We start from the raw sequence: 15,868 nt of genomic DNA on the forward strand, positions 1-15,868 counted from the left end.
TGTATATTTGACGCTTGTTTTCAGATCTACCCAGATGCTAATGCAGCGCCACCCTACGTATTTTGACGGACACTTTTTCATATACACAGATGATTCTCCTTGCCTCTTGCCCCTACCCTCCATAGTTAAAAGTAAACCTAATTTCTTGATACATTACATTTTAATCAATGAAATCCACAGACTATTCTCTGTAATATTATGAATTTGGGATTTATAGAGAGAAAATACTTTTTAATAGAGAATTTTGTATGAATAACTTTACCACGAAACCGGTTTGTGTATTTCAGACGTATAAGTCATACAATGGTTCGATCCAACGAGCAATAAAGAATCCCCAGTCATAAAAAATTGAAAGAAGTTTTATTAAAACACGCGATCCGTTGCCAAGAGATCGAGTACACAATTTCAAGCTGTATTTACATAGAATAGTTTGGTTATTTTATACTGATCAATCAAGAAATCTATCTATAAAAATCATCATTTATAACATAATTGTGTCAATCATTATATCACCTAAATTAAATGATGGTCTTTCAAATGATCCGTTGCATCCATGGCTTTAAATCGAGCTAAGAAATGTTCGAGATTGCGTTGTAATAGTTCCAAAGAAACTCCAGCATTATTCTCAAATGCTTTTATGCTTACCGATAAGCATTCTAAGAATCCTTTTCATCATAGGTGGCGTCATCCCTAAGCTTCCGTGTAATTGGTTGTACCTTTGTGCTTCTATATGTCGTTAGCATACATATGATATTTATGCAACAATTTATGCAGTGGTTAACATCTGCAGTGTATAGGATATACTTACTGGAGTGGCTCTAAAATTCATCCTTGTGCCACTCCTCTACAAACATGAGCGCAACGTGAATTACAAGTGCTTTCGCCATTTTCACGCCATTTTATATTGACATCTTGATAATGATTTCAAAGCTTTTAAACAAGTATATTACCGCGGGGTAGAATAGTTAAATAAAGTTTCACTTAGAGTAGTTGGCGGTATAATACGTCTTTATACGCCTGGGAGATTTTTAATATAATCAAGATAAGGTACCCTCTCAACTTCCTTGGATTTTTGTCGACTACATCTAACACTGCAATAGTTATAGTTGTCCTCTGTATTGTAAAGCCAAATTGTAATTGTGGAACTAGGTAATTTTTTGTAAGAACCTTCTCAGTTATTCATGGGTTACCTTTTCGGCAAACATAGTTTACAATATAATATGTCGAAAGTCATTTTGATCTCAGGTCAATCAGCATTAAAATACGTATGGTGAATTGAGCTACCTTGGTGTACCTAGCTACCTTGGTGGTGGCTACAGCGGAGTTTCTAGAACGGCATAAAAAAAGGCCGACAACGTTCCTGTGATTCCTTTGATGCAAGAGTGTTGACAGCGGTCGATCAATTTCAAGTTTCGTTCGTTTGTCATTGACATAAATTTTGAGGTTATGTGAAAAAAGAGTGAAAACAAAAATTGTTATTACCTACAACCTAGCTATTTAATTTTTTTCCATAGGACTTGTAGCTTCACAAGAAATCGAGTTAAGCCGTTTTTTACCCACAAGGAAAACTTAAGGGACCCCCCCTTTTCCACTTCCCAACCACAGATCACCCGTAATTTATTTTTTCTTTAATTTTTCTTATATACTCTTTCGTTTCCAATGGGTTTCATTCTACTATTTTTTTTCTCTTTTTATCCTTTTTAAAGGCTTCAGCACTGGTGTTTGTGTAATTTAATGCATTATTGAAAATAAAATATTTTCTTATAACACACATTTATAACTGAGCTTTGGATGTTACCGTTGAAATTTTTATTATTTTTTTAACGAAATATTAGTTACCTTTCCAGGTTGACGTTTACAGGGGTACAATTATTGTCCCCCCTGATAACGTTAGAATTAAATGGGATTACATTTAACTTTCACGCAAAAACCGAAGTAAAAATTTAGTTATAATTAAAAATAACAGTAATAATTAATCCTTTATAATTATCTAAGTGTTCAACAATTTAATTTTACTATTCTTATTCGAAATACTTAAGTATTATCCGATTAATCGAAATATTCCGGTAATACTTAATCGAAAGTTAATCAATCTGGTGATACTTTTTACTACATTTAAATTTATTTAAAATTGAAAATAGTGTCATTATTTATTTTGACTATTAAAAATTTTTTATTAGTAATAAAACTATGTAACATATCAGCTCATATTATTCCATCTTTAGCAGCATTTTTATCAATTTTGATTTAATTTTATAATTATTAATTTGCCTGAAATTATGGCCTGCTATGCGGTTGAACGCAGCGGTTAGTCGATCCGGTTAGCTATATTTATGACGATGTATTGAAGATTGAAGATCTAAACAGCTAACTGCGTCAATAAGGAATACGTCGAAATAGATATAGCCAACCGGTCTGGCTAACCGCTGCGGTCAATTGCATAGCACTAACACCGGTCTTATTTTTAATTAGAAAAGAATAGAAGACACTTTATTAGCAACAAAAAACACACAACACCTTCATTTTACGATATTAATTAATATCTTAAATATTTTATTAAATAAGCTCACAAAAGTTATTGAAATATAAAAAAAATAGCTGTTATTAAAATAGAATCCCGTATTAGGTTAATTAATACGTATTGCCGTATCCATTTAGGTTAAAAACTCTTACACAACATTCTATACTGTGTTATATAAAAGTATATATACATTGCTCTTTGACCTTGGCAGACCCGATTTAAGACCACTACTGTATAATTAACACAGGCCTGCTCGTAATCATCGAATCAAAGTTAGGTCACGCTGCCAGTTTTGCACATTCCATTTAATAGCATATATTGTGTGCTTATAATAATTTGCATAAGAAGGAGTAATAATATAATATTAATTATAACTTTATTTATTCATATTCGGTGAATAACTTCTATCATCATTATATTCAGCCGGAAGATGATTATGATAGAAGTTTTAATAAGCTGTTAGTCAAAGGCCTACCAACAAAAAGCTCCACGGTCATCGGTCCTGCGCTGCCCTTCAACGTATTCCGGTGATCTTGATAAGTTCATCGTCGGTTCATATTGTCCAACACTACGTCTTCCGGTACGTGGTCGCCATTCGAAGACTTTTCTACCCCATCGGCCATCTGTCCAACTTTATTTCTCCTACGGAATTCCTCATTTCTGATTCGATCTCGCAGGGAAACTCAACTTTAATTAAACAAATTGTTTGACTTTTTTTATCAACTTGCAATGAAACTCTGAAGTTTCGCAGTGCATCCAGATTGATAGTACAAGGCTCATGGACCGGAAACCCTCTCCTGGTTCCTCTGGTAATGCTAGAGAGCATATTCAGTGTTGATCATTCACCATTACGGGCAGGTTTGCCTTTTTTGAAGTGAAAGCTGCTTTAGAGTTTTTGGGTATAATCTTCTCTCTCTCTCTCTCTCTCTGTCTTCCTTTGGCTCGAATCGACTAAGGGTGCAAGTCGATTAGGCAAAGCAAAATTAACCAGAGTAATTAATACACGATTATAATATATTGTTAACTAGCTCACCCAGCAAACGTTGTATTGCCATATTATAAAAAAAAAAATTAAAAAAAATTTTTTAGGGTATAAAAAATTGATGACGACCGATTCTCAAACCTACCAAATATATCGTACATAAAATTTATCGTACTACAATAATCAATATATTGCCATCTTGCAAATCTATTGGGTATCTATGGATGAAATAGTATAATATTAAAATTGCCATACAAAAATAGATTGTAGACATCAACATCTAGTTTTGAGTGAAAATTGAACGATATATATGCTGAATCATAACAAAATAAAATATTAAGTGGTGGGTGACCCTTATCGTTTAGGGGTATGAAAAATAGTTGTTGGCCGATTCCCAGACCTACCCGATTTACACCTAAATTTTCAAACAAATTGGTTGAGCCGGAGGAGTTTGGTAACAAACACCGGGACACGAGAAGTTTATATATATTAGATAGATTGATTTATTTGCTTTGATAAGATTATCACTTCTGTGGTGTAATCTTAAACAACACTTAAGTGAGGTATCGAGCTAATGTTCAGCAGCATAATCTGCCCATAATTGTGTCTTCTGTTTCGCCTTATCATATAAGTGGGGATGAGTTCAAAGTAATTAATTTACTATAGATATTGACCTACACGTCAGCAGATAAATGGAATGCTATGGAAAATGGATTTGAACAGCTCTTATCAACAGTGTTATCATTCAGATAAATTTCGTGAAATCGATATTTATTGTCATGCTTATAAAGTTAATCTGGTCCGAGAGATTAGTTCAGCTTACATCATAATATTTGTTTTGAGTTGGTACTTCTCAGATTGCTATTATTTCTGGTAGTATCACATCGTTATAAGATAACGTGTCATTGTTAACAACTATCGTTAGATTTATCATATTCAAATATCTATCTACATTTGTCGTATCTGGATCTTTTGCATCGATCACATCAAAATATTTTTGCAACAAAGTCAAAGTTAAAATATCTTTATTCATTGAAATCATATTTGATCATTGAATCGAATTTTTTTTGTTTCTTATAATAAGAGCTACGTAGTAATGTTGTTTGTAAAAATAATATATTAGTCTAGAAAATTATTAAGTTTTGTTTAATTAAAACAGAGTTTGAGAAAGTTATCTCCCAAGTACTATTATACTCTAGCGCCTATTATATAAGGATCCTTTTTGTTTTGTTCTTTTGCAATTATCACATTTAAATATATAAATATTACGCTAAAAAGGTTAAAAGATCGCTCATTGATTCTGAATGCAGTCCAGTATCGTATCGTAAGTAAGTATAGTGTAAATAAAAATTGCAATTGCTGTTTATATCTCAAGATGAAACAAACTAGTATTCAGTTTTTCGTTTATAACTCAAAAACTACTAATATTTAACAAAGTTTGAGAATAAGATCAAAAATAGGAGGAAATTTCCAATAGTAAAGTTCCGATTTCCGGAAGTCTGTCTCTATTACTTACAATAATTTTAATTCAACGCCGAAAATAGGTCTCCACGATGGCGTAACGGGCGTTAACTAGCGCTAAAGTTATAAGTGCTATTGTAAATGCTATTGTTAATTAACAAATTTTTTCCAATCTCTTTTATCGTATGGCTACATACAAGTTTGAATTATACAATTAAAAAAGGTTGGCTTCGTGGAACCCGTCTAATATGTAGGTATACTTAACAAGATCACCTGAGAAAAGTTTGATATTTTTTTATTTTTTTTATAGTCATATTGCGGTATGTAAGACTTAAAGTCTTAATAGCTAAAGTCAGTATAATTTTATTTAAGCTCATATTGGGAGTACTTGCGAAGTTTTTTGTCCTTATACTCGTAGTTACCAGTTCACCAGTGGTAGGCTCCTTTGCACAGGATGCCGGCTAGATTATGGGTACCACAATGGTGCCTATTTCTGTCGTGAAGCAGTAATGTGTAAACATTATTGTGTTTCGGTGAGAAGGGTGCTGAAGCTAGTGAAATTACTGGGCAAACGGGACTTAACATCTTATGTCTCGAGATTATTATCGATATATTATAATATATTATTACTATCGAGAGGTGACGAGCGCAATTGTTGTGCCGCTCAGAATTTTTGGGAATTGTCAAGAATCCTGAGCGGCACTGCATTGTAATACGCAGGTCGTATCAAATACCATCAGCTGAACGTCCTGCTCGTCTCGTCTCCCTTATTTTTAGTAAAAAAAAAAGTTAGATGTAGTTAATAGTAAACTTCTTTTATAGTCTTAAATGTAAAATTATATATAAATGTCGGAATACAGTGTCAACGTGCCAATGAAATATAATTGACTCTAAATCGAGTTACAAAGCTTCACCGGCGTTTATGTCTAAAGTTTGTCGTGAAGGCCTCAACTTCAAATTAATGACGTAAAGATCGTTGCAATGCTATTTGCGATAGCCTATTTGTAATACAATAATTCTGTATGTCCACTTATGACGAATAAAAACATATGCAACTAAAACCAATTTATTATAAAGAACATTCAAATAAATTAGATAAAACAAATTTATACGATGCGGATATATTTTAAAATTGGAATTTATTTATTTACTGGAACACCAACAATTAATGTACATGAAATTTGCTTACACATTATTAAGATTCTATTTAGTATAGTATATCTATTAATTAAAGGCGTTCACAGCATTTCAAAATAGGTTTTACAATATGCAAAAATAAGACTTAAAAATTAAAACATAAAACTAGTAAATTAAATTTTTTACAAAATATGATTTGAAATTAACAATTTAAGAATGTATACAAGAAAATGTTATGACAATATCAAGTAATAGGAAGTAATTTTCATCTTAGATCTGCTAAATTGCTGTTGAAGAGATCTAAATCAGTATCAGTAAGAGTTTTGGAGTTGTATCAGGAACAAATTCTATAGCAAGTTCGTAACCGTTAGATAGAATAATTTCGTTGTATTTCGAGAATTACGTTGAGGTTATACAATTGAATATGTCTATAGAATCTATTTAATTAAATAATCTAGAAAATTAAGGAATTAATATAGAAAAGCTGTAGTAACCTTTTGAGTTTTAGCAAGAACTAATGTCATTGATTTATTGTTTCCCCTAAAGTGTTTTATATTTTGAAGTATTAAATGAATAAATAGTTGGGTTGAGGAAATTCTAATTACTCTTGTTTATTTTATTTTAATTATTTGGAAATCAAAGTGAATATTTTAAATTTTTTTAAAGAAATTTATTTTATTATTATTAACTTTGAATGGGGTTCACTTGACGGTATGGAACAGCATACAACCTAGAGCAGATACGCAGCCCATAATGCAGTATCGCCCAGATTCCAGTCCTTAAAAGGCCAACTTTCTCAAGGTCAAATTACCTTGTCACCGTTTTTTATTGAAGAGTATGCAGAACGAGCGTATATTCGGGTCATCTGATGGTAATAATCACCGCATTGTAACACCAGAGGAATCACAAGAGCGTTGCCGACCTTATTATAAAGGGTCGAATAAACGTAGGTACTTATAAATTAGAAAACCGAAAACACTTTGTTACGAGGTGGGTGGGGATCGAACTGGGGGCTCCGAAGTGAGAGTATACGGTTCAATGGACCAACAAAATCATCTTGAGTGTTTGTCTGTGGTTTCACCTTGAGATATACGACACTGTCTTATTATAACCTTCAAATCGAAAGTAGTGCTTGAACACTATTACTTCAATCCAGAAAGTACCGCTATCGTAGCCAGCTAACCAGTGCTAACAGGCCCAACAGACCGCCGTCTATATTTTATTTTTATTTTCATTGTGTTGTTCTTGAGCGTAAGCGTAATAGTGTAAAGCGTATGTGAAATAAATAGTATTTTACATGTTACTGCTATGTGTAATTAATTCTTTAGGCGCGAAGAGCACTTTATTTATTCACATTGAATGAGACTGACCAGTCACGCCAGGTATATAACGCTCGTTTTGAAAAGAAAATAGAGACGACTGGCTTGGTGAGCATATGATTATATTTCGCCTTCAAGAAGTTTTCACGTCAATTGTGTTTAACATTTCATTTCAACACACTGTTTTTTTATTCTGTAAGCTGTTACATTTAGAACAGTTTCAGTTCCGGTAGTCGTTGTAAATATTCATGACATAATGAATACGATCCCAGCAGTAAAGCAAAGGAAATCATTTTCCATAACACACTACATTGCGTGAGCGTACGTCAGAACCGTATCGCGAGCGAACCAAATATTCTCAATCAGCATAGAAAAACATTGACAGATATGCCAAAACACTTTTATTTTATGCCTTGTTCGAAATTCTGCTAATAATTAGATGACGTGCTTCTATCAGACCGAATATATGTAATTCAAGAAATTATTAAATTTTCACATTTTTGAGGTTTAAACATAGAACAATTTTTAGTGTAAGTGGCACATTAAAAGCTTAATACAAACCAATTAAAATAATAATTTATGGTAAGTATAAACGTATTTATATTATTTAGATAAATAGTTCTTCTTTTTCGTATGAAAATTCTATGATTTTAACAGATTTCTTTTCACCTCCTTAAAGGCTTATTCTAAAAGCAGTCGGACGATAATAATTCATTTATGTGTATCATAGCCAATTTCCTTAACAATTTGCTAAGATTTGTCTTTATACAATTCGACACGTGTTTCTGTCTGTGCGCAGTCTCGAGCTAGAATTTGGCGAGTAACAACACCTGAGGATTCCTCGTGTAGTGGCCAAACACGTGTCGATGTGATAGAAGATGAATCTTAGCGGAATTTACACTCCAGAAGGCTCACAACATTTGAATGAGACTTTTTAAAGTAAGTCTGAAGAAATAGCGCTCCCATACAGCATTATTCGCTTAAGGTAACGTAATGGTTAGTGATAGTATTACAGCCAAAAAAATATTGATAGCATCTAGAAAAAAAGTCCGGTATAATATAAATTCTATATGAATTAGCCACAAAACGTTGTAATTTGTGATAAAATATAATGTTTATATTAAAACATGTATTTATTAAGGCGTGGGCTAATCGGGGAACAACAACGGGGAGGGTTTTTTGATTAAAGCGTGTCATTAATCTAATTTAAAATAAAAAAAAAAGTATTTGGCAATAAACTCTTGTATATATATCTCCTAGTTTTTCTTTTGTCTTTGAGATTTGCTATTACGTTGTATACAACTATACTAAATCTCACAATCTTTGGTGAAAATGCAGCGAAGTTTTTGCTTTATGTTTACTAATTTTAATATACAAATGTCTCTCACTTTACTATAATATAATAATATGTGTTCAAGCCTTCCAGAGAACTTAACTAAAATTTACATTGGACAAAATTACTAACATACGTGTATTCTTATATTCGTAAACCGAGCCTGCTTCTAAAAATTTTAATTCATGTTGTTAATAAAAATGAAATCTTAATCTATTTCTTTTCTTACGCAACAACTCATGCAATTTTTTTTAACTCAGGCATAATAATATATTGCTTAACCATGTGCTTAAAAAATATTATTTCTTTATTTAATTTATGCTTTCTTTAAAGCTTGCCAGCGTTACAAACCTATACATTACATGAGTAGGGACAAAGAAAAACAGTAACAATTTTGGAAAGGTCAGCCCTTAAAAAGTGGTATGTGAATGGTAAATATTTGACTTAATTACCGGATCAACAATCCCTGCCATGGGAACAGACACGATGTCTTCACCCCCAGCAGCCACCAGCTTCTCAAGAGCCTTGAGAGTCTGCTCCACAGCTGGCCATTCACCCTTCTGCGCCAGCACCAGGATCTTGGCAGCAGCTTCCCGCATATTGACACCAGCACTCGGTGGCTTAGGAACATCAGCGATTGGCTTGTCATCTTTCTCCTTCTTATCTCCATTATTAGAAGACGTCTCATCTTTATCTTCAGTTTTATTCGCTGCAGATTTATCATCTTCAGGTGTCTTTTTCGGCGGTACTTTCCCGCCCTTCTTCCCGCCTGGTGCCGACATCCTTACATAAGTCACTTGTTAAAATCACTGCACGTTTCGCGATGCATGGCTAAGTCCGATGTTAATCGTAGGGCGGGCGGACCATAACTGCGGTAGTTGCGTAGCTCAGTCGACTTCTTGCATGCTTCAGGTAAATAAAGGCGCCGACAACACGAGCCGAATTTACAAACAAACTTACAAAAGCTGTCTTAAAATGTCTCATGCATTGACCTATTTCGGGAGCTTGATTACCAAATATTCCCTTTGAAAATGTTTTATCAATATCACTACTTATAGGTAAACAAAGCTTTTTTGGCGAATTCAGCAGATTATTAAAGAAATATTATTAGAAAAATATCTTTTAATCTGTGAAGTAATAATATTATATTATAGTTAAAAAAAAACTCAAAAACACGCTACAAAGCACAAAATACTCTTTGGTATTCGCAAATTTCGTAATATCAGATAAATCTGCCTTATCGACGATAAATGAAAATTATATAAATTAACAAACATCTTATTTTGTTTTTTTTTTTGCAAATTGAAAAAAGGAATAATTTTATCAAATAATGTGTTGTCATCGGTACTCAATAAATCTACGAAGTTTGAACGAAATCTAGCCGTTTAAAGTGGGTCAAAATCGCGCTCAAAAGCGTGTAAAAATTAAGGTTGTTTAAGAATATAAAGAATATTTTGACTGCTAGTTTTTATTTGCTGAAACAAATCGTATTGCTTTTGTTTATGTAACCAATATGCTGACTCTACTTAGACTGAAGACTTCTTTTTATAGTCGGCAAGAACGATGATGACGTCAAAAGAAAGGTGGATGGAGCATCGAGATGTCAGTTAGTCATACATTTATTGTCCAACTGAATTCGATAAATTAACTTGGTTTCGGTCCGTAATCTAATAACTAATTACAAATAAATAAAATTTATACTGTCTGTCTCCCAGCGAGGTGGGTCCGTGAATACAGACTGAAATATAATTCCTCTAGTATTTTTTTTAAATCAAAATAAGGAAAGAGACGAGTAGGACGTTCAGCTGATGGTAATTGACACGCCACGCCCATTACAATGCAGTGCTCAGGATTATTGAAAAACCCAAGAATTCTGTCGCCTTGAGACATAAGATGTCACGTCTCATTTGCCCAGTAATTTCAATAGCTACGACCGGCGACCTTCGGATCGAAACACAGTAATGCTTACACATTACTACTTCACGGTAAGCGCCGTTGTGTACCCATAATCTAGCTGCCATCCGTTGCAAAGGAGCCTGGTAAAAAGTATATAATATAGAGGTATAATTTATTGTGAACATTACAATATGATAATTAGGAATAAATTATTTATAAGAAAATCTTATTCTGGGCCAATTGCTTTTTCACCTGTCTTACTCTTATTTACATATGCTACATTACTTTTTAAAGTTTGAATAATTCCTTAAATTAATTGCCGTTCAGTTGAAGTACAAGTTGCCGGTGGAGAAAGTTTTTCGAGGAGGAAATTTGCATGCTTCGTCACAGGGGGACAGGGTGTAGGTCGCGTGTTGGGCAACTTCCGGTGAAGGGGGGGGGGGGGGGCGGAACGGTTTGGCCCCGATTTGACCAACATCAGATACGAAACCTATGGAGACCATGCTTGAAGACAAATCACAGTGACACACTCTTACGATAGTACTTACATTAAATATTATAAAAACATTGAATTTACTTTGGTTAACACGAGTTAAAATTAGTTATTAAATATTCAAATGAAAAAAAAATTCAGGGATTAAAGTTTTTGATAGAACATTTTTGGATTTTCATTGCTGCCATGTGATGTAAAACATGTATAGTATAATTTAACTGAATTAACATATACTATTTCGCAAAATTATGCATACTTATGTATTTATTCTAAAAACGCTAATAGGCATCTATTTTCTGAAAATTGATTCCCTTAGAATTCTTTTTGATGTCATTAAATCTAATATACTAGGCACTACTACCGCTTCGGAAACAAATGGCGCTCTCAGAAAGAAAAACGGCGCAAGAAACTCTCTCAGTATTCTTTTTTTTGGGCTCTTTTTCATAAAATATACAAAATTGTACTGTCATCATAGCAATATGATATCAAATAGTCATAATCTAGTCACTGTCCCAGGCTGTCACTTAGATATTCAGTTGTGGAGTAGTAGGATTTACGACTGAGATATTTTTTAATAAAACATTAAAAATTTATTTATAGATAATGCATGACCAGTGGCTGGGACTTTGTTATAAAAATAATTATTGTTAGTTAATCTTACGTAATAATTTTTAATAAAATTCAGTTTCTTCGTAAGTCAGACATGTGTATAAGTCGACTTAAAAAGTATTTTATTTAAATCCTAAAATGAAATCAAATAGATTTAACATATAAATTACTTTTCAAAATTCATAATCATATCAACACTAGTAGTCGAGTCCATAAAGCTTTTTTTTTGGTCCTCAGAAATAGCTCTGATTTGAATCATTTTTTTCTTTCCTAAAGTTATTGATTCTTTCTATTATTAAAATCGGAAATATTTCAGAGGGGGGATAATTAATGAAATAATTATTTGTATTGTTTAAACAATATGCACATTATTTATATAAGGAAATAAATTTTTGGATGGTTTTCGTTGAAAAAAAATATTCGTGTACTAACTTTGGTGTTAAGAATATATGTTAAAAGTACATTTGTTAGTAATAATTGAATATTTACATCTTACTTCATAGATTAGAATAGGAAAAAATTAAAAAGATCGATATTTTTCAACATTATCTATTCCGATATTTACGTAATAACTGTGGTACCAACGTTAAAGTTGTTTTTGAATGATACAATAATAATGGAACTAAAGCGCCTAAGACAAATCGTAGACATAAAATTAATCACTGACCTGTATAAATACGACTGGACAGGCTGATCCATATGTTTGAAAGCAGTTTTTTTGTGCCTATTTGACGCGCCACTCGCGAGCGAGCCTAATTTTGACGTAGGTATGGCTGCGAAGGAACGTACAATACTGTGAAGTCTTTTTACATTTTGAATTAATTTCGTTGGTTTTCCGTGTTATTTATACTTCAAAAATCAACGTAATAAAGTACACAATTTTTTTTTTGTAAATACTTTCCCACCATCTATCGATGTTTGCTGAGGTTTTCATCACTAGTTTAAGTACCGCAGACTCTACGCCACATGGCCAACAGCGCCAAAATGGCGAATATCAAACAGGCACAAAAGCACTTTGACAGCCGCCAGTCCAGTGGTATATAGTACAGAGGGCCTACCATCAACTTTTAATAAGCGATGCGAATCCGATGTAGTTCAGTTTAGGTACCCCAACTGAATCACTAAAATTCGTACCATGAAGTGCCTTTTACTGAATGGCGTTTGGATCGCAGAAGCATGAACGAAATAAAATTGCGTATCGAAACCTCAAATGATATGATTTTAGCGGTTTTTTTGCGTAGAAAATACTAAAAATACATTTTAAAATTACGCAACTGCGTCAAATTATAAACCATTAAGCCTTTTTTATACTTATTAAATAATAGTAATATAAAATAAATATAGTTCTTTGAATTACAAATTAAATGTTTGCTTATGTGTTTTCGTAAAAATAACGAGTTATGAACGTCAAATCAAACATCAATGAAGGTGTCATTGATGTTTGATTTGACAGGACCACAGAGTACATTTTTTTTAATTCGTTCTTGCAAACAGGCTATAGCCCTGGCCCTTACTACCTCGTCTGTAGTATTTTCAATTTTGGTATTTATTTTCAGTATTTTGTTTTACAAAAAAGTCCAATAAAGTATACTCATCTCATCTTTAATCAATAAAATTTTTCTTTTCTATGTTTTCACTATTTTTTTAAAGTAATTAACAACACGGTTCACTTTCCTCTAAGGAAGTAGCAACTTTTTTCAAACCGGTCACTTTGACAAATAAGCTATCCAGTTTAGGTTGAAATAACACCTCATGGTACGAATGAATGAACGAACTGCTGCTACCACCGAAAAATCACGTAAGTACAATCATCGCTACGCCATAAGACTCCCCTGGATTGATAGAAATATTATGCGAATGTGCGAGAAACCGGACAATTTATTTAAATCCTGGAAGAATAATTTGAATAATCCGGTGATAAGACTAGAATATTATAAAATACGTAATAAAATACATAAAATTATAGAATATAAACGAAACGCATATTACATTAAACTGATAAGTGGTAACTTTAGAAACACAAAAAAAATATACCAAATTGTTAATCAGATGTTAGGACGACAAAAATTATCAATCGATGAGGCAATACTTAAGGCGTTTAGTGCACAAGGGCTTTCCAATGCAACTATTGCTCAACACTTCGCTAACGAATTCGATAATGCGGTGAAAGCCATTATTCCGAATTGTAACAATAAACTCATCAATGCTAAAAAGTTTGATATAGGAACAGACTCTAGTATTCGCTTCCAAGATGTAACTAGTATTGGTGTTCATAAGATAATTAAAAAATTCAATATTAATAAAGCTCCTGGACTCGATAATATTAAAGTTTCAGATATTAAAATTGTAGATAACGACGTATCTGTAGCAATAGCTCATTTAATTAATCAGAGCGTAAAAACAGGACTGTATCCCGACGAATTAAAAGTTGGATGTGTCAGACCGGTTTACAAAAAGGGATCACGAAGTATCTTTAGTAATTATCGTCCAATTACACTACTTTCTTGTATTGATAAGATTGTAGAAAAATGTATTAGTGACCAAATACATAGTTTCTATAGAAAAGAGAACGTGATTTACCCAAATCAGTTTGGATTTCAGGCTGGTAAAGGCGCATCTGATCTTCTGTCAAAATTTACAAATGAAGTCAACAATCATCTGAATAAGAAAGAACAGGTGCTGGCTTTATTTATTGACTTTTCGCGTGCTTTTGAGATTTTGAAGCATAAACACCTGGTAGAGAAGCTTGCTAGTTGTGGTGTTCGTGGACCTTTATTAAAATGGTGCGAAAATTATCTCCATAATAGAACTTTTACAGTTAAGATCGATACTGCATATAGTAGGCATGTATCATCTACAGAAGGTACAGCGCAGGGCTCAGTGCTGGGCCCTCTTCACTTTCTCTCATATGTAAATGATATGCATAAATTACTGCATGTGTTATCAATTTGCAGATGATACATGCCTTCTGATCGCTGATAAATATCTTAAAAATGCTCGTGACCACCTGCAGGCTGATTTTAATTCATTGAATAAGTGGTGTCACGATGCTGGTTTGGTAATTAACCCAGGTAAAACTAAGCTAATAATCATAAGATCACCAAACCTCGCAAAACGTCCAATGGATGACATTCTTGCCCACGACCATAGTTGTTTGCACTCAAATAACAGCATTTGTAAATGCCCCGCTATCGAAGTAGTCGACTCTTTTACATATTTAGGCCTACATATAGATAGTAAATTTAATTGGAATAACGACATTGAATACGTCTGCAATAAGCTTAGGCAATTTTTAGCTAATATGACGATTTTAAGAAATCGTATTCCCTTTAATGTAAAATTAATGTTATATAATTCTCTAGCTCAATCTTATATACAATATGAGTTGAGTAGTTACGGACGTACATATAACTCCTATTTGAATGAAATATTTAAGCTTCAAAAAAGAATATTAAAACTTTTGCCTAACAAAAATCATAGTGACTATTCCGAAACTGAACTTTTTAAACACTGCAAAATTTTACCGGTGCAGGTACTGATGAAATATTCAATGTTAAAAGAAAACTTTTTCAATACTAAATACTGGGATAAAGTACAACATACTGTATGCACGCGGGCCGTCACTCGGTGCTGTTTATGCGCTCCGAGCGCGCTCAATAGATATGGCGAACGAACGAATGCTTACCTAGTTCCTCGCCTAATTAATGAATTACCCACTGATGTACGGAATTGTATAAATCCTTGTAATATTAAGAAAAAACTGAAGTCATACTTTTTAAGTCACCTAAAATAAATATATTTACACAATTTATCTAACTGGCACTAATGTTCTGTAGTTAATGTACCTAGATTTAACTCTTTGTTAGCATATATTACAAACCCGTGTGGTTTTCTGATGCTAGCTTTAAGTATTTTCTTTTGTAAACTTTAATGTAAATAAATAAATAAATAAAAATAAAACTAAATCAGTTTGCGATTTAGTTGATATCATTTTTGACATTTAATTGACATCATTGCGATTTAATCAGTTGATTTCAGGTCAACCTAAATTAGATTGCACTAATCACGTCGTGGTACGAAATAGCAAAGCAGTTCATTTTAGGTTGTCAATTGAATC

The 15,868-nt window shown here is 32.9% G+C and overlaps 1 protein-coding gene across 4 annotated transcripts in view; it reads right to left on the bottom strand.

Moving 5' to 3' along the window:
• The window catches only part of LOC126971549 (serine/threonine-protein phosphatase 6 regulatory ankyrin repeat subunit B), a 55,750-nt gene extending 46,198 nt beyond the window's left edge, over nucleotides 1–9,552 (bottom strand). For all 4 annotated transcript variants that reach the window (XM_050817843.1, XM_050817844.1, XM_050817845.1 and 1 more), the window contains exon 1: nucleotides 9,206–9,552. In XM_050817843.1, the coding sequence (XP_050673800.1) occupies nucleotides 9,206–9,535 (330 nt within the window). In that variant the 5' untranslated portion in view covers nucleotides 9,536–9,552. The remainder of the gene's footprint in view (nucleotides 1–9,205) is intronic.
• Nucleotides 9,553–15,868: the final 6,316 nt, after the last annotated feature.

This window comes from Leptidea sinapis, chromosome 24, assembly GCF_905404315.1.
Source record: "Leptidea sinapis chromosome 24, ilLepSina1.1, whole genome shotgun sequence".
Lineage (NCBI taxonomy): Eukaryota > Metazoa > Arthropoda > Insecta > Lepidoptera > Pieridae > Leptidea > Leptidea sinapis.